This window comes from Branchiostoma belcheri, unplaced genomic scaffold, assembly GCF_001625305.1.
Source record: "Branchiostoma belcheri isolate BF01 breed outbred unplaced genomic scaffold, Haploidv18h27 scaffold176, whole genome shotgun sequence".
Lineage (NCBI taxonomy): Eukaryota > Metazoa > Chordata > Leptocardii > Amphioxiformes > Branchiostomatidae > Branchiostoma > Branchiostoma belcheri.
In genome coordinates, this window is record NW_017803224.1 from 324,755 (window position 1) to 344,466 (window position 19,712).

At 40.3% G+C, this 19,712-nt stretch overlaps 1 protein-coding gene across 2 annotated transcripts in view; it reads left to right on the forward strand.

Annotated features, from left to right (window-relative positions):
- LOC109467145 (sortilin-related receptor-like) overlaps window positions 1-19,712 on the forward strand; it is a 70,785-nt gene that overhangs the window by 19,648 nt on the left and 31,425 nt on the right. Inside the window, exons 7-19 of one of the 2 annotated variants that reach the window (XM_019765077.1) lie at window positions 879-1,048; window positions 2,260-2,458; window positions 3,313-3,424; window positions 4,936-5,098; window positions 5,771-5,946; window positions 6,847-7,036; window positions 9,798-9,836; window positions 13,029-13,154; window positions 13,969-14,051; window positions 14,609-14,781; window positions 15,588-15,808; window positions 16,833-17,085; window positions 17,824-17,962. In XM_019765077.1, the coding sequence (XP_019620636.1) occupies window positions 879-1,048; window positions 2,260-2,458; window positions 3,313-3,424; window positions 4,936-5,098; window positions 5,771-5,946; window positions 6,847-7,036; window positions 9,798-9,836; window positions 13,029-13,154; window positions 13,969-14,051; window positions 14,609-14,781; window positions 15,588-15,808; window positions 16,833-17,085; window positions 17,824-17,962 (2,044 nt within the window). The remainder of the gene's footprint in view (window positions 1-878; window positions 1,049-2,259; window positions 2,459-3,312; window positions 3,425-4,935; window positions 5,099-5,770; window positions 5,947-6,846; window positions 7,037-9,797; window positions 9,837-13,028; window positions 13,155-13,968; window positions 14,052-14,608; window positions 14,782-15,587; window positions 15,809-16,832; window positions 17,086-17,823; window positions 17,963-19,712) is intronic. The other variant, XM_019765078.1, reaches the window with a different exon arrangement.

The window sequence follows — 19,712 nt, forward strand, 5'->3', positions numbered from 1 at the left end:
AAAACAAGAAACACAAGATCAAGAAACAAAGCTCCCGCTAATTAGAACCCTGTAACAATTCAGACCACAGCGATCATGTTTTCGATAAATATATTTGTGTACATGCACGTTTCAGAGAGGTAGAAATCTTAACTCAATCTATTAAACCACATTCTAGCTCAGGAATTTACGATCTTCACTGTTGGGTAAAAAATATCGGCAGATCTCATGAACATTTTCACTCCGCGCTATAGAAAATGTAAACAAACCGGGTGTGATCTTTCTCCGCCCACGGCGCGGGTGGCCTGCATATGAAAAGGACGTATTTCTGCGGAAACGCGGCCTTACGGAGAGGTGTTCTGCGGAACTTTCGCAAAGTTCTGCGTAAGTGCTCTCAGGTGCACTGCGGGACGTCGTGCGGAATACCGCGGTACGCCCTGCGAAATACCGCAGAACGCCGTGCGTAAGATTGCGGAACGCCGTGCGTAAGATTGCGGAACGCCCTGCGTAAGATTGCGGAACGTCATGCGGGATATTGCGGGACGTCCTGCGGAATATTGCGGGACGTCCTGCGGAATATCGCGGTACGTCCCGCAGAACTTGATGCGTATTTCGTGGCCTGTACTGTAGGTGAGAACAATCCATTGTGCTAGAAGAAAAGTTATAACTTTAAACAAACAAAAATATTCATTTTTTTTTCTCCTTGAAGGAGGTATCCCTCCTGCAGGAGTATTGTGGTCAGTTGGTTTTTCCTGTTCACAGCTAGAACACAGGGTTCCCTTTGTTTAATCAGCATGTAATTTTCAGATGACTGAAAGCGGCAAAGATGATGATGATGATGAATTTGATACTTTACGGAGAATTGTCGCCTATCATCTATATTTGTCTTTATGTTGCAGGAGTTTTACATCCCCGATGCCTCGGAGCACCAGGTGTTTGTGTGTGTGAATCACAACCACACCCTGACTAACCTGTACATCTCAGGAGTACACGGTGTGGACTTCTCTCTGTCACTGGAGAACATCCTGTACTTCAACCCTGAGACCACGGGATCTGAGTCTCTTCTCAGGTAACAGCGTGCAAAATACCTGGTTGTCCAGATGCCCCGGGCAACCAAATTTTACTTGGGGCAACCCGCGACGTGCACGCTGAGATTTCTTGTACGCAGTTGACATGGCCTGACACTGGATTCGGTGTCTCATAAAATAATTTTTATCAGTATAAATAATTCTGATACTCAACAATAGCGCAGAAATATTCTATTTCTTGAAGAACTGGACAGGTCTACTTTTATTTGTGTCTATTTCTGCTGAGACAATACAGATAGTTATACTTGGCTATATGGGTAGTAGTAACGTAACGTTACATGGAAACCTGGAAGACGGGAGTGTAGCGATACGGTAAACAGTTCGCGAGGGACATGACTTCACGAAGCAAGGCTCTTCGCGAAAACCGCTTAAATCCCTGACGAACAAAAATGCATTTACAGTATTTTTGAACATAGGTAGCCCAGTAAGCTACCTGAATTTTAAGAATGCCCCCCCGCCAAAAAAAAAAATCATGCCCACTTGGCTTGCACCACTGTATCCGGCAGATGCTTTTTAATTTTAGGTGTTAATAGCTATTACTAGTATCAGTTAACTAAAGGCTGTTAGAAATATTGTCAAAGGCTTATATAATTTGAGAAAAGTAGTAACTTATAGGTGGGCAACCTAAAATTCTGATGAGCAACCTAATTTTTGCCGCAGGTTCCCCACTGGGCAACCTGGTTCAAAAAAGTTTTTTGTACACTGGGTAAATCTCTCCAGGATTCAAAATGCTTTTTTCTGTATTTCTCAAAATGCGAGACTCCAAATGCTTGAATTCTGCATATTAACCAACATGGTAACTTGGAAAATTATTAGATCTGCACTCGACAAATTTTATGTGTACGGTCCAGGGTGGGACAGTCCCATAAAAAAAATTCAAAATCAACTGCAAAATGCTCATATTTTGCCATGAACAGTTGAAAACAGTCCTTTTCTTCCTAGTTGTTACAGTTATTCCATCTTTCAATGCAATGGTATCATTAAAATGTTCAAAATTCATTGTTTAAATCTTGAACCTGCCTGGTGTGTTGACTTCATGGCTCCTATCGTACCATTTTGGACCATAATAGGATGCGTAGGCCTGTTTTTATTTTCATTTTTTTTTGCCCGTCCACTCCATTATTTTTCTAGAAAAATCCGTTAACCAAGAAATTAGATTGGTGTGGCCTAACAGTTATTTTGAAACCTGCAGATACTACGTGGATGAACCGTTTGCGGATATCCACAAGGTGGGCGGTATGCGGGGGATATACGTCGCCACGGTCCTCAACTCCACTCAGATGCTATCCCGGAACATGAAGTCCGTTATCACGTTCGACAAGGGAGGGATGTGGGATAACATCACCGCACCGCTGCAAGACACAGAGGGTCGACCAACTGACTGTACCCCTGTAAGTACAGTCAGTCTGTAGTAGTAAAAGAAGTAGTAGTACATGTAGTCTCATACTGTAGTTACTAGTAGTAGTAGTAGTAGTAGTAGTCTCATACTGTAGTTACTAGTAGTAGTAGTACAAGTCATGTAGTAGTAGTAGTCTCATACTGTAGTTACTAGTGGTAGTAGTCTCATACTGTAGTTACTAGTAGTAGTAGTAGTAGTAGTCACTGTTGTAGTAGAAGTAGTCTCATACTATTATATATACTGTAATAGTTACTAGTAGTAGTAGTAGTAGTCTCATACCGTAACTGTAGTTACTAGTGGTAGTAGTAGTAGTAGTCTCATACTGTAGTTACTAGTAGTAGTAGTTACTGTTACAGTAGTAGTCACTGTGGTAGTAGAAGTAGTCTCATACTATAGTTACTAGTAGTAGTAGTAGTACTTGTACTTAGTCTAGTAGTAGTGTAATAGCTGTAGTAGTACTAGCAGTAGTAGTAGTTACTGTAAGTTACAGTTAGTAATTACTTTTAATTAGCAGTACTAGTACTTAGCCTAGTTGTGCAACACGCGATTAAAAACTATGCATTTCTTATCAATATATTTCAGATTTCAAAAGTGTGCCAAAGCTGAGCAGTTATTCTTAAAATATTGACGGGCATTTCTTATGTAAAACATGTGACATTGTGTAGATTTTTGTGTTGTTACGTGTTAATATAGATAGGATACATGCCCTAGGCACACGTGATTGCCGCTTAAGCTTACTAGTGCATGCGGTTTACACAGCTTTTGCACGAGAAATAGACATGTTCAAACCACTTGTAAAACAAATGAGAAGGGACATTAATCAAGACACCTGTGTAACTTTTCCAGGGAAAGAACTGTACCCTGCACCTGTCTCAGAAGTACCACCAGCTGGCTCCAGGCTACAGAACTGTCCCCATACTGTCTAAGGAATCTGCACCTGGCCTCATCATGGCATCAGGTAAATTTTTGATTTGATTTATTGCAATTGCAACAGTGCAATACACGCGGAACAGAGGCAGCTGTTGCTGGTGTTGTGTCCCGCACATAGAAACGAATACTGGACAGACAATACTTATTTTCACTTGAGTCTAGTGGGGAAAGTCGTGTAAAGTGCCTTTCCCAAGGGCACAAGATTGGTGGCATGTCAGGACTCGAACCCAGGACCTCTAGACTTGACTCCGAGTCGCGCACGCTGCCGTTGCGCCACACGACCCCACAGGTAAATAATGGAATTCTGCGGTGGTTTTAATTAAAATTTGCAGCGTGAAATTATGATGCTGCAAATGTGTTTTTTCCTACAGTACTTTAGAATTGAAAGTCAGCAGTGAACTTAAAAATGCTGTAAAAATGAATTAATTTTACAGTTACAGTACTGTAACAGTTTTTCCTCCTGAAAATGTTTAGTGATGGTTTGCAATGGCTGAAAGAACAGCCACTTGTGATGGTTTAAAACAGTTTAAAAGCATTTGAATACTTGTGAATGGTTTTGATAGTTCAAAAATTTTTATTTGTGAATGGTTGGAAAACTTTTAGAAAAACTTTTAGAAAAACTTTTAGAAAACATTCAATTGTGATGGTTTTAAGTTTTGAAAAAAAATTCACCCATATCAGTTTAAAGTGTTTCTAAAACATTTACTTGAATGCATGGTTTAAAAACTTGAAATTAAAAAAACAATCACTTGTGATGGTCTAAAATGGTTGGAAAAAATAATTATTATTAGTTGCATGATGCAATGAAAAAGGTTTAAAAAACAGTTACTAATAAGTACTAAATTGCAATGGTTAACTAGAAACTTAAGGTAACATTTGCAAAGCAGTAATGCATAATGTTTACCTTTGCATATGGTCTGATCTGTCAATTCTTACTCAAACACACTCACATACACATGAATTGTACATTTACACATGTATATGGTGACAGGAGTCTAAATCCTTCCTACTATAAAATTGCAACATGATGTAACCCAACCAGTTACCATGGTTACAGACGTCTGGTTCAGGTCATTGACCTTTTGTGTTTGGAGAAGAGAAGACTGAGCAAAAACAATATGTTTTCCTTCGGTAAACATACATGTAATTAGTCTTATATTAATGATGCTATGAAAAAGGTTTAAAAAACAATAATATTAGGCCACACCAAGTAAATTTTATGGATGACGTCCACGCGCGCATCGATTTTGGCCTGTTCCTAGAAAAAAAAACAAGAAATTCCGCTTCCTGTAACTATGACCAAAGAGTCACGACAGTGCCGCAAATCGTTAGATTGACGTGAAACCCGTAAGGCGAAAACAGGACAGGACGACAACTGCTGTTCCACCTGTTTTGATGATGAATAAAAGACTTCTTGCTTGTTACACTGTGTCACCTCATTCAATTTGTGTCCTAACATTTGTCTTCTAAATGCAATCTTTAAAAATTGTTGAAATATTCTTGTCGTAACACTGTGGTTTAACCCTTGTTTACTAACAGGTTCTCTGGGGGACAGCATCAAGAGCGACTCGGATGTGTTCTTCTCCAGCAGTGCCGGGGTTAGCTGGGAGATGGTGCTGAGGGGGAAATACTTCTTCGCGTTTGGCGACCACGGTGGGCTGGTGGCAGCTGTCAAACAGTTCGAGGAAACCAACACCATTGAGTAGGTTACTTGTGCTTTCTTAAGGCAATCAATTTTTGCTTTCTTACTCTTAGGTCTGTCAATGCGATTTCAGAGCAGCAAAACTGGGAACATTCAGATTATGGCAATCTTCAATGATATTGACACATACTGCTTAAGTTCACATTAGGACATTTCAATAAGTATTTCGACCTTGCCAATGGGTTCTTAGAACTGCAGAAGCAAGCCCCAAGATGAGTCCTTTATTTTCTGGGTGGTACCCTAAAAATCAGCCCAGGGCCCTTCCAGTAACCATTTTTCTTCAGAAATTTGGGTATTTTTGCTCCATGAGGGATAGTGTGGTCTCAACTCAGTAGATAAATGGCTAGAATATTGGCTTTGAAAAATCGGGTTTGCAGGCCTTGAAAGCTGCACTGGATTCCTTTAAAGGGGCATTATGTAAGATTATGTAACATTATGTAACATTTTAAACAATGAATTTTGAACTTTTATGGAAAAACTTAGCAACTACTAGTACTAGCACTAGCAAGAAAAGGACTTTCCTCAAGAGTTGGGGGCAAAATATCAGCATTTTTGAGTTGATTCAGAACCAGAATTATTTTTTTTGCAAATCAGATAAAAATGAAGAGGCCGATCTGAGAACCAACAAATTAAATTGGTGTGACCTAATCCATCGTTTGAATCACACCACAGGTACAGCTGGAATGAGGGTGAGAGCTGGACGACCTACGCGTTCTCGGACACTAAGATCCGCGTGTACGGCGTGATGACGGAGCCGGGCGAGACCACGGGAGTCTTCTCCGTCTTCGGTTCCAACCCCCAGCGCCACAGCTGGCTGGTGGTCCAGGTCAACCTCACCAGCATTCTAGGTGAGTGAAGGGCTCGAAATTACTCTCATCTGCCGAATAAACATACCCCCCGGAATAAACGTACCCCCCGGACAAATCTTCAAAAATCAAATAAACATACCCCCGGAATAAACGTACCCCCCGGAAAATTACCAAAATTGACGGGTAACCTGTGTCTCTTGTACTAAAATGCGCCCTTACTGATATATGCACAAATCTTTATTTGCAATTAGGAATTTAAATAGACAAAAAAAAGAGCATTTAATATTTCGTATTTTGATAAGCACCACCCATGACAATAAAACATTCAGACGAATTTATGCACGCGGTGATTTTCTCGCTACAATACGCGTTTATAAACGTCTTCACATCGATGATTTGTCATTTTTTTCACACGAAGTTGAAAAAAATTATTGGTTTTCAAAAAATTAATAAACGTACTGTGCAAAATAAGAACGTACTGGGTGGATGTTCGGGCCCAAAAAAATAAACGTACCCGTATGTTTATTCGGCAGATGAGAGTAAAGGTGGTCCAGTGGCCACTGACCAGTAAAATTTAGGCTAGGACAACTAAAAAGACATTTTTGGGACAATAGAAAAATAATCAACGACAACATCAGAATGTCAGCACTTCTTTTGTTCATCAGGCACACGTCCCGGCTTTTGGATCCAGAAAAGTCCCCCTGAATTTCCTGTATAAACTGCAATTATAGTGCGCCTGGGAGTGAACATAAGGAAAATAAAGTTGACTTCAAGTAGAAGTCATACAATACTTCCCAAAAAACAGGTTGGGACAGTTCATCCTCACTTCGGGACAATGAAATATATTTTTGGGACAGTGCTGGGACAATAGGAAGAAAGGTTAATTTCAAGGCCTGGTAAGACAAGATTTACTTGATCCAAGAATTACTCCATACACAGGACCTCCTTGTAACGAAGACGACTACAAGACGTGGAGTCCGGGAGACGAGCAGCCCGGCAGTACGTGTCTCCTGGGGCGGAAGACGGTGTACGAGCGAAGGATCGCTCACGCCAAGTGCTACAACGGTCGAGACTACGACAGACCCATCCGCTCGCAGAACTGTACCTGTTCACGCGAAGACTTTGAATGGTTGGTTTGTTTATTTCCATATAATCAAAGATAAACATAACTGTATAATTATAAACAAAAGAGATATGCGGGAGGAAGATAAAATGCTGTTATGGCCTGTCCGTGATCTTCTCCCAACAACAAAAATTGAATGATACATTGAAGTTGAGCTGCTTTAGACACTTGACAACGTGAGAATAGATATTGAAAATATTAATCAAACTGTTCTCCAACCAAAAACAGTTACTGGAGATTTCGACAGAATCTCTATTGTCTTCATCAGCTATCAGACCCAAGTACTGTAGACACATTGATTTTTCTGCCTGTGCGTGTGTGACATCAGCACTGGGTCAAAGTTCATCAGAAGACAGTACAGTGCCCCCCTCCCCCGTCTCATTGGAGAGAAGATATGCCAGGATGTAGATGGCTTCCTTAGGTTTATTCCTCTCGCAAAATAGTCACGTGTCAACAGCACTTGCAAGATTAGCTGATGAAGACAGAGATTCGGTCAAAATTTTCTTGAGTTGGGGAACGGTTCAATCTTCACTCTGCAATGACTTTAATAAAAAAGATAGAATTTACCTTGAGTTCTTAGTTTGAGTGGGTCACATTTGTTCGAGGATCATCGTATCATCACAAACTGTGGGCAGGGTTGGACAAGTCCTATTGCCCACTTGCCCAGGGCAAGTAAAAGTACTGTTCGGGCAAGTGAATATCCCCCTGTACTTGCCCGATTGGGAAAGTAAATTTTTGGGATGCGAAGTATACCCGCTATGGTGTTTGGAGCAAAATTACTCATGATTTGGTCATAATGATATTATATTAAGTCTCAAACCACCTTATTTTGATAACTCTAAAATGAAATAGTTTTCTTGCTGGTAGTGAAAATGCATATAAAAATGTCGTTTATTTTGGGCAAGTGAAAAGTTGGTTCGGGCAAGTGGAGATGTCCATGTACTTGCCCAATAGGGCAAGTGGATTTTTGAAAACTTGTCCAACCCTGCTGTGGGCCTTCTTGGGATAATCATTGATCATTGGTTAATACACATCCTGCCAAATTCAGCTGTGCTGGTGTGGCAAATGCTGTCTTTGGGACCTTGACCTCGGTTGGTTTTGACACAACCTGCTTGAAAATTCTAAAACGTCAAAATTGAAAAACGAAATGTGAACGTAATCATTGCAGGTCAACGAGACAGGTGGTGGGACTTTTGAAACATGTAGTATATTGTCAGGAGATTATCGTTCTTGTGTATTAGGCCACAGCAATTAATTTTTTTATGGATGACATCAGTGCACGCATTAGTTTTCGACCGATTTTGGAAAAAACAAGTTAGAAATTTTGTTGTCTTCTGACAGTGGTCAAAATGGGCAAAGATGTCTGTTGCCATGCTGGAAGGTGGATGGCAGATAACTATAAAGAGAGGGGACAAGACAATGCTCTGATTTAATGTTTTATTTCTTACTTTGATGCGATGTTCCCACTGAATAAAAACCATTTGTGTAATGATATTAATAATGTTCTACCAATACATGACGTTGTACATTGTACATGATTGTGTATACTATATGGTAGTTTGCAGTAGGTTTTGATTTGAGTTGCAGTGCTGTGTTGAAAAAGTACATTGTACCGTTTGAGTGGTTGGACTAACATCACTTATCACTGGTGCACATAACTGTACTGTCTATTGAGTTTGTTTAGTCTGAAACTTGAATTTGACCAATAATGTCTCTACTTTATCAATTGTATAACTTAAACATTATGTATCATTGGAAAACTTGTTTAATACCCTTTACCTAAAAGAAACCATAATATTTCTGAGGCCAAACACTAGAAATGACTGCTACTACATGTAGTACCAAAACTAAATATTCTGCATTTACTAAAAATGAAAGTGCTGGAATTCCCTTGCCAACATTATCTATTCACTCACTCACTCACTGTCCGGTTTATCGTCTGTTGTTCCCCGTCTTCCGAGGGTTAGACGTATCCGTAAATAATTTCATCAGGTTGGTATACGACTGAATAGCAAAGTTCTTTTTATCACAACCATTTATTTTTCACTAGCCGACGTTAGCTTAAGTGCACCATGAACTATGTAACACCTTTAGTGCACTATGCACCAAGTAACATCTAGCGTCAGTGCACAGTAAACTGGTCAGAATTGCCCTGAAGAAGATGACAGACGGTCATCGAAACGTTGGCTAATTGTACATTTGTAGTTTGATCCTTTTTTTGTGACCCTCCCACAAATGAAAAAAAACTAAAAGTCAGTTATTGTAGTCATACATGTAAATTGTAAATGCACGAAAGTATGATTAGGACAATTAAAAACTGTCCAATGGTATTAAATATGAGACGCAATCATATTGCTTATCATTAAAGATTATGAATAATTATATTTTGATCAAGGGAAACTTCTGTCAGCACATTTTGGGCAACCTCCACACATATTAATTATTAAGTACAATTATTTAATTTTTATTTATCTTACGGACAAATGGGTGGTCCCTTCAGCCACTGAGGCTGATTTTCAAGGATGCCCAACCCACATGTATATGAATTTTTATAACAAATGGGGTATCATATTAAGGGCAATAAGCAAGCTTCCCAATGATACGTAATACAACAGGTCATCATGTACAACGCAGTTGATAAAATAACAACGGAGATGTTCAAATTCAAGTTTCTGAAATTTTTGTGTTGAATGTAGTTGCAGAAGTGTTAACTAGGTCTTAATGTACATGTAGTGTTCTTAGGAGGGTTTTTCTTCTCTCCTTGCAGTGACGAAGGCTACATGGAGCAACCCATTTGGCGTCCATTGTGGGTTTTTACTTTTAACAGTTGAAAACAGCACTACCAGAGACTATACCGATATATATGCCTGAGCCCCCCTCCCCCCAAAACGATGTAAATTTTAGAATTCCACCACTACATTTAGATTAGCAAAGGGTATAAAGTTTTATTTGAATGTACCTACATGTAACTTCAAAATTTGACTCTAAACTTGGCTGCACAACATAATATAATTATTAAAAGTGGAATCTCAGCAAAACCCTTTTCTTCAGCATTTGAATCTGAAATTTTACATACATTGTATATATTGATAAATAATATAATTAACTAAACTTAAGAATTTGAAACAAGTAGTTCAGCAAAAGTTAAAAATGTGTAATTTGTATGACTGTGCACTAGTGCACACTCAAAACGTTGGTGCAGATAACAGTGCATAACCTTAAACTTTTCAAGTCTAAGGTCAACAAACATCTGTCCTCACTATACAGTAACCCAAAACATTTGAGTGGCTCCCATGAGCCTTGTTTTGTGGTAAACATGAAGTAAATAGAAAAAAAAAGAACGCAGCGTTTCGAGCCTTGTTTAAGCATGTATACACGTATCAAAATTGCAGCATAGATAATGCAAATTTTACAAAATGTAGTCTGTGGCAGTGCTGTTTTCAAATTTAAGTTTCTCAACTAACATTTTGGACTCTGGGTTGAAGTAGAGGTGTGCACTCTGGTTGTTGTGTTCCTTTTCTCCAACTAATCACACAACTTTCTCTCCTAGGCCACACCAATTTAATTTCCCGGTTAACGGATTTTTCTAGAATAATAATGGAGCAGGCGGGCGAAAAAAAAAAACAGGCCTAGGCATCGTATTATGGCCCAAAATGGTACGAGAGGAGCCATGAAGTCAACACACCAGGCTGGTTCAAAATTTAAACAATGAATTTTGAACTTTTAATGATATCACTGCATTGAAAGATGCCTGTAACAACTAGGAAGAAAAAGATGAAAAGGGCTGTTCAGGACAAAATATGAGCATTTTGCAGTAATTGTTGATTCTGAATTTTTTTTTGAAAATCAGAAAAAAATGAAGCGGGCGAATCCGTTAACCAAGAAATTAAATTGGTGTGGCCCTAACCACAAATCTTACCTTTAAATTAAAGTTTGTGGTACTGGGCTGGACCTTTGTTCTATCATCCTGAATACATGTAAAAGGAACATTAGGTCATGTTGATTTGATTATATGGATGACATCCTCTTAGAACCTTAAAACTGATGCGAGCGTGTGGATAGAAAAAGTTTGCCAAAAGAAAGTAATGATGGTCATGAAGGTTGAACAAATGACTTAACACATAGTGTAATATTTTATTGGCATGGTGAATAAATAATAGGAGGCTCATTTTTCTTCATTCACATTTTCCTTATGTCCTTTGGATTATTGATTTTGGTATTCCGCGACGTGTCATCCAATGTAATAATCAAATGAACAGTAACTGTTGGTTTTTAAACATGTAGGCCTGTAGATCTTGTTAGTTTTGCTAGCAATTTTACCATAGATGTGAGAACTCGTTTTAGACATCTTTGACAGGTTCTGATACATGTATCTCTTCAGGAAGGTACCTTAATGAAATATTAGCAGCTCAGCCATTATTTTGTATGCATTGTGGTACACATGCGCTTCTGTGCATACATTTGTATTACTATCTGCATGTTCCACTACATAACGATACAGTAACTGTTGTACATGTACATGTAGTTTAACCTTCCTCCTGCTTCCTAATCCCTTAACCAATGCAAATATGGTGCTAAATGGCTACCTCAGCATGCTGAAGGTTAATTTGTTGTGTCAGTATCAGTATTGTGAGTTCAATACATGCATGAAATGTCAGCTTGAACACATAATGTATTATGTACCGCTCCCATCATACTAACAGCCTGAGTTCATTGTTCCAACTGTGCAGTGTTCCAAATGCACATTGTTCTGTGTATGTCTCAGGGGCCTTTTCAGGGGTGCCAGAATATACAGTCACAATTTTACAGAATACAGTACAATCGTATTAGTATACTGTGCAATTTTACAGAATACAGTACAATTTTACTACTAGTAGATAGTATACAGTGCAATTTTACTTACTGTCTTACTAGTAAAATTGCACTGTAAGACTAATTTGAATACGATTGCACTGTATTCCGTAAAATTGTACTGTATTCCGTAAAATTGTACTGTATTCCGTAAAATTGTAAACTGTATTCCGTAAAATTGTACTGTATTCTGTAAAATTGCACTGTATACTCCTGCTTTTGAGACTGACTGACAGTACTGTAGCTGTGGTAAGTTAGGGGCCTGCAACTTGGACATACACAGTGCATCATGCCGACTCGAATGCACAGTTGGAACTGTGAACTCACTTACACTGCATTGACGACATTTGCATGGCGTACCAAAACTGCATGTAGATACAAACTAAAACGTCAGGTTCAGAAATCCTTTGTAGAAGAGATATAAGGGTGTAGTATAAATTCGAGGGGATTCATTCCTCAGCTAACCGACATCTTGCACGCGCAGTCGTCCCTCAGTAAGACATCTGGAGCCGCATAGTTCCCGTTCAGAAACTTTATTCAGCCTGTCACACGACCGGTTTCGCCAGTGTCACACCAAACCCCAAAGAAGCCACACAGGTGAAACCGGTCGTTTGCATGACAAGCTGAATAAACATTTTATGCGGCTCTAGATGTCTTACTGACAGGGCTCGACATTAAAGGTGGTCCAGTGGCCACTGACCACTAAAATGTAGGCTGGGACAACTGAAAAGACAGTTTGGGACATTTCTGGGACATTTAAGCAGCTTTAGAATGTCAGCCTTTCTTTTGTTTATCAGGCACACGTTTCAGCTTTTGGATTCGTAAAAGTCCCGGAATTTCCTGTCTACTCTACAATTATAGTGCGCATGAGAGTGAACATTAAGGAAAATAAAGTTGACTTCAAGTTGAAGTCATACATACTTCCCAAAAAACAGGTTGAGACAGTTCATCCTCACTTCGGGACCATTGAAATTCATTATTGGGACAGTGCTGGGACAATAGGAAGAAAAGTTAATTTCGAGGCCTGTACTGAGGGACGACTGCGTGTGCGAGATGTCGGTTAACTTGAGGAATGAATCCCCTCTACCATATAAAAGATATACACATATAAGGATGTGTTTTAATGCTTGTGTTCTTGCCCCTGTAGTGATCTGGGATTTCGTCAGCAGCACTTCTGGCTGCAGCGCTGTGTGTTGGACCCTGACAGCGGGATAGACCCACACCGTATCCCCTCACCCTGTCCTGAGGGAACCTTCTACAAAAGAACCAAGGGGTAATTGAACATTCAATCATTTATTAATATTCCAATATGTTTAGAGTTAAAAATCTAGATCCAACAGAGTTCTCTCACCTAGAGCTTTCTACCAGTCACTCTGGTCGTCCTCAGTAGACTGACCCAGTGAGGCTTGTCACGTGGCTTCTTTCAAGTGTGACGTCAACACTGGGTCATCTGGTGGACTATGTCGCCCCCGTCGCGGTTCATTGAAGGGTGATGGGCCCTGATTTATATAGCCTCCTTCACCCCTCTCAACATCGTCTACCAGATACCTTTGACCCAGTGATGATGTCACACTTCAAAGAAGTCATGTGACAAGCTTCACTGGGTCAGTCTACTGAGGAAGACCAGAGTGACTGGTCATAAGCTCTAGGTGAGAGAACTCTTTGTGTTTGATCTAAACTTTTAACTCTAAACATAGTAGTTACCAACACAGATGAACTTTCATGGTAATATTCCAATATCATTGCTGTGTAATGTTTGTTAATAAGTCGTTTATTTTCGTGGGGACTTTGTGTTTCATTCTCTTAGGCAGGAAAGGAGGTTTTTGCTTTGTTTTATGTTAAACTTTGCTCATACATGTAGTTGACACAACTGTTTAAGACATTCAGTAAATATACATGTCATGTAAATTACACATATTTGCTGTTGATTTTGCAGAAACAACATAAAACTGTGAAAATAAGACCACCATGAAGATTTACTATAATTATTATAAGAATACTCATGTTATTTGCTTAGCTTAATGTCATAACAGTTACAGTAATTTGGATGCGTATTCATGTCTCCTTACCTTGTTCTGCCCATGCAGGTACCGTCGGGTTGCAGGTGACACCTGTTCAGGTGGAGACGAGATCCGTTATGCACCTGACTTAGTCTCCTGTCCTGTGGGAGGTTTGTTGATTTGTTTGTTTTATTAGGATTTTTGTTAGTGTAAATTTTACACCGTTCTTCCTGAAGTCTGTAGTGAATCACTAGATAGATAGTGGTATTTGGACCATCGCACACTGGGGCATGCCCCTACTCTTTTTTGAATGGTACATGTATATGGTCGGTTCCTTAACATGAGCGGGGTATGGCTCTCCCCATACATGGGACCTCTATTTAATTCGAGGGGCGTCCCTAACCAAAGCTAGGTACTTATTTAAACCTGAGTGAGGTGAGAAATGGTGTGTAAAGTGCCTTTTTCCAAGGGTACAGAATGTTGGTGGATTCGAACCTAGGACTTTGTACAGGTCCTGCCAAACACCCATTTGCCAACCATTACGCCACATGATCCAACTGGTGAACTATTACTACCTCAAATGCAAAAGTATAAAATTTGATAATGATGATGTGGACATGTAGACATGGCTTCAAATATCAGATTTCCGCATCCAGAATATGTTTTTGTTTTAAGATTGCTCGGCTGGATGCCTTTAATATCGTTTGAATGTTCCTTCATCCTACAGAGCAACCAGAGTTTCTCCTGGTAGCGCGTCGGACGGAGATTATCCAGTACCTGCTGACCAACGGTCACCACGAGTCGCTGCCGCTACAGAACCTGCGCGGCGCCATCGCCATGGACTACGACTACGTCAACAACTGTGTGTACTGGGCAGACATGAACATTGACATCATTCAGGTCAGAGGTCATCAAGTTTTGATCGAGATACTGTGAATCACAATTTTTTTGCTGTCACTTTTGTATGTCAATTTATCATTACCATGATGAAAGAATTTGCTGACTTTCTTTTTGCTGCACCTGCCACCATCCCGAACATATACATTATACATGATAGTTCTGTGAACATGTCCATTGCTCTCAGACTTTTGCTACTGCTAACATAAGGTGATTTACAGTAGGTGTGATGTTACAAACAAAGTGTACGAGATGACAAAAGCTAACACCTTAAAGGAGTACTAAAGTCCAGAAGGGAGTGCTATTTTCCGGTAGACTATGCTGCAATGAATTTAAATCTAGCCAACTTTTTACATAATTTCGCTTGTACAACTTGCGCAGCGCATGTTTGTAAAGCAATATCAAAATAATTGAGACTACTGGTTGAGTTTCTAATTGCTGTGTCATGATTGGTCAAACCGTTAGGCCAGTAATTGTGATGGACAGTTCAGGATATCTATGTCCCACTGCAAACGCTGTGTCTGAATGGCAGTGCAGTACAGGAGACGATCGTCCAAACATTTGAAATGCAGCCACTCTCTCATTGGTTGAATTGCTAATTGCTGTGCTGTAATTGGTCAAACCGCTAATTAATTGTGATGGACAGTTCAGGATATCTGTGTCTCACTGCAGAGGCTGTGTCTGAATGGAGACGACCGTCCAGACATTTGACATGCATCCACTATCTCATTGGTTGAATTGCTAATTGCTGTGCCATGATTGGTCAAACCGCTAAATCCATTAATTGTGATGGACATGTCCCCCTGCAGAGGCTGTGTCTGAATGGCAGCACCGTGCAGGAGACGATCGTCCAGGGGCGGATCGAGACGGTGGAGGGCCTGGCCATCGACTGGATGAGCGGGAACCTGTACTGGGTTGACGCCGGCATGAAGAAAATCGAGATGTCCAGGCTGGACGGCACCATGAGACGAGTCCTCACTAACGCCTCTCTGGACAACCCAAGGGCGCTGGTGTTGTGCCCTCAAGAGGGGTAAGAAAAGAAGCAAGTTTAGGTCACACCAATTTAATTTCTCGGTTAACGGATTTTTGTAGAAAAATAATGGAGCGGGCGGGCGAACAAAAATAAAAATAAAAACAGGCCTAGGCATCCTATTATTGCCCAAAATGGTTACAATAGGAGACATGAAGTCAACACACCAGACTGGTTCAAAATGTTAACAATGAATTTTGAACTTTTAATGTTACCATTGCATTGAAATATGGGATGACTGTAACAAGTAGCAAGAAAAGGACTGTTTTCAACTGTTCAGGGCAAAATATGAGCATCTTGCAGTTGATTCTGAATTTTTATTTTTATTTGCAAATCAGAAAAAAATGAAGCGGACTAATCCGTTAACCAAGAAATTAAATTGGTGTGGCCTAAGAAAAGAAGCAAGTTTGTGCAAATATTGGTGTTTCTATGACGGGGCTCGTTTTGGGGAAAAGGCGCATTGACATTTTATCCTGGGAGCTATCTGTTTTGTATCTGCTTTGGGTTAGCAAGTGCAAGGATGAGACTCATGGACTGTCCCATTCAAATGCATGGAAACATGTATAGGTGTGAAAAGTCACCTGCCTGAGTGAAACCACATCAAAAGCACATATTCATAGGGTCACTCGGCCTCTAAACTGTCCATTTTGTTCATATCAAAAAATCCTGTACTGCTAAAGGCATCCAAAACCTGAGCCGAACAGGTACGATTGCCCTTTGACCTCTCTCACAAGCTGATGATGGCATGCAAACACAGGGCTTCTTTTGCGACCTGGACACCCCAAACATGGCACAAACTCCATTTTCTTTTAAATAATCAATTAATGCAAATAACCCTTGCATTGTACCAGGTCCTATAGGTTTAACATCAAGGTTCAAAAAAGCAACAGTTGCCAACATTAAGACATTTTACACTATTCTTGTACATGCAGTGCTAAGGGTACTCATTTGGGGCCCTCTAAGCTTAAGGCTGCTCTTTGGCTAATAGTTATAGTTTAATAAAAAAGAATGAATTGCTTTCTAGCTACATGTACTGGACAGACTGGGGCGACAACGCTAAGATTGTCCGTGCCGACATGGACGCCAAGAACCGCAACAACATCATCACCTCGGACATCCGCTGGCCGAACGGGCTGGCCGTGGATTACAGCGGCCGCATGATCTACTGGACGGAGGCGTACCACGATCGTATCGAAGTGGCGGACCTGGACGGGCGGAACAGACGGGTGCTGATCAGTCATGACGTGCCCCATCCGTACGCCATTGCTGTGTTCAAGGTTACCGTAGATTTTTTTTTTTTTAATGAAGATTTACCACATTTGTCACAGTGGTAAGATTGACATAACAGGTGATTGTCACCTCTTTATGATGTCAAACCTGAGACCAGACTGTAAGGTTTGAACCACTGACCTTGGCCTGGCTTAACGACATTGATTTACGGTTAACGATTTTGTTTTGACGCTGGGTTGTTTTGTAACTTTCTGTATTGTTTAATATTAATGTGTTGGTTTCATTGTTTTCGTTTGTAACTTGTTGTCACAGGGCATTCCTGAAAAGCAGTGTTTTTAAATAGCACTGAGGTCTCTATTTCTACATCAGGGGTCAAAATATGAAAAAAAAAAATACTTGCACCAGAAGAAAAATAGTTGCACCCCCCCCAAAAAAAATAATAGTTGCACAACCAAGAGTACATGTACTATTGTAGTAACTTTAATAGCATCCAATATTTGCATAGATAGTAACCTTCTATTAATTACAAAAAATGAAGAAAACTTCATGGAGTCTGGTTTTGTTTGGTATTTCTACAAGTTGTAACAGCGGATAAAGCAAAGTTGCACCAGTGCATACTGGCAAAAAATTAGTTGCACGACACCAAATTTACTTGCACCAAGTTGCACACAGAGGGGTATTTCGACCACTGATATATGGTATACATACTGTAAAACAGTAGCCTTTTGTACAAAGTTGTATGACTATGAATCCTATCTGATGTTGTGTTATGTCTGGGCCTACAGGACAGGATCTACTGGGATGACTGGTCAGCTCAGGCCGTGTACAGCGCTATGAAGTATGACGGCTCGGACAGGCAGACACTGATGGACAACCTACCAGGAGTCATGGACCTCAAGGTGTACCACAAGGATACACAGACAGGTCAGTAAAACTTGCATTAGGCCACACCAATTTAATTTGTTGGTTCTCGGATTCGCCTCTTCGTTTTTGTCTGATTTGCAAAAAAAATCAGACAAAAACGTGGGGTCGTGTGGCGCAATCGGTAGCGCGTTCGGCTCACACCCCAGAGGTCGTGGGTTCGAACCCCACCCGTGTCACCGATCTTGTGCCCTTGGGAAAGGCACTTTACACGACTTTCATCACTTCACTCAGGTGGAAATGAGTACCTAGCTTCGGCTAGGGACGTCCCTCGGATAGGACGTTAAATGGCGGTCCCGTGTTTGGGGAGAGCCACACCCCACGCACGTTAAAGATCCCACCACACCTTTCGAAAAAGAGTAGGGGCATGCCCCGGTGTGCGATGGTACAAACACTACTGTATGGAGTTGGTGATTCACTTCAAATCACCCGGACGGAGGCCTGGCGAACGTCTGTTCCGTATCAGCCACATGGTGATTACATCACCACACATGGTGATTACATCATCACCCGGACGGAGGCGTGGCGAACCCCGTCTTGTATAAAGCTAACGAAAGGGTATGCCACCTCGTAATGGGCGGTATAACCCCGACCTATACGGTCGACCGATGATGATGCAAAAAAAAAATTTGATTCTGGTCCTGAATCAACTGAAAAATGCTCATGTTTTGCCCCCAACAGTTGAGGAAAGTCCTTTTCTTCCTAGTTGTTACAGTTTTCCCATCTATCATTGCAGTGGTTTGATTAAAAGTTCAAAATTCAATGTTTAAATTTTAAGCCAGCCTTTTGTGTTGACTTCATGGCTCATTTTGTTGCATTTAAGCCTATAATAGGATGCCTAGACCTGTTTTTATTTTTATTTTTTTTCGCCCTGTCGCTTCATATTTTTTCTGAAAAAATCCGAGAACCAACAAATTAAATTGGTGTGGCCTTAGCAGGGCTCGAAATTCATTTTTGGGAATAGGTGCACTGGTGCACCCACACCTAAAAAATTAGGTGCACAAAAAAATTTTGGGGTGCACCATATGAAACAAAACCTAACTGCAGGTCTTTCGGCTCCTCTTCTGAGATTGAATCTAAAATGAGAGCTAACTTCAAAATCTTAAACAAGAACTACAATCAAGATTTTATTATTTTTCTGACACTTAGATGCCAAGAATATCCGGTATGCTTTTATACATTTTCTAATGTTAAAAATTCCTACAAAAATATTTGGGTGCACCAGTGCACCCACACAAAAAAATTAGGTGCACAACTCCACTTTTGGGTGCACTAAGGTGCACATGCACCCAGTATTTCGAGCCCTGATTAGGCCACATCAATTTGATTTGTTGGTTCTCAAATTTTTTAAGAAAAATAAGGAGGCAACAGGGCAAAAAAAAAAAGGGTACAAGGCATCCTTTGATAGCCCCAAATGATCATGATAGGAGCCATGAAGTCAACATACCAAGATAGTTTGTAAATTCAAACATTAAATTTCAAATCTTTAATCAAACCACTGCATTTATACATGTAGCTGGAAAAACTGTAACAACTCTGAAGTTAGAGAATGGACCTCCTTTAGCTGTTGCGACGAAAATATGAGCATTTTGGAGTTGATTCAGAGGCTGAAATGTTTTTTTTGCAAATCAGAAAAAATGAAGCGGGCGAATCCGTGAACCAACAAATTAAATTTGTGTGGCCTTAGGAATCAAATTGACATTTTTGTTTGTTTCATACAATTGGTACAATGTACATGTAAACTGCCTTTAGG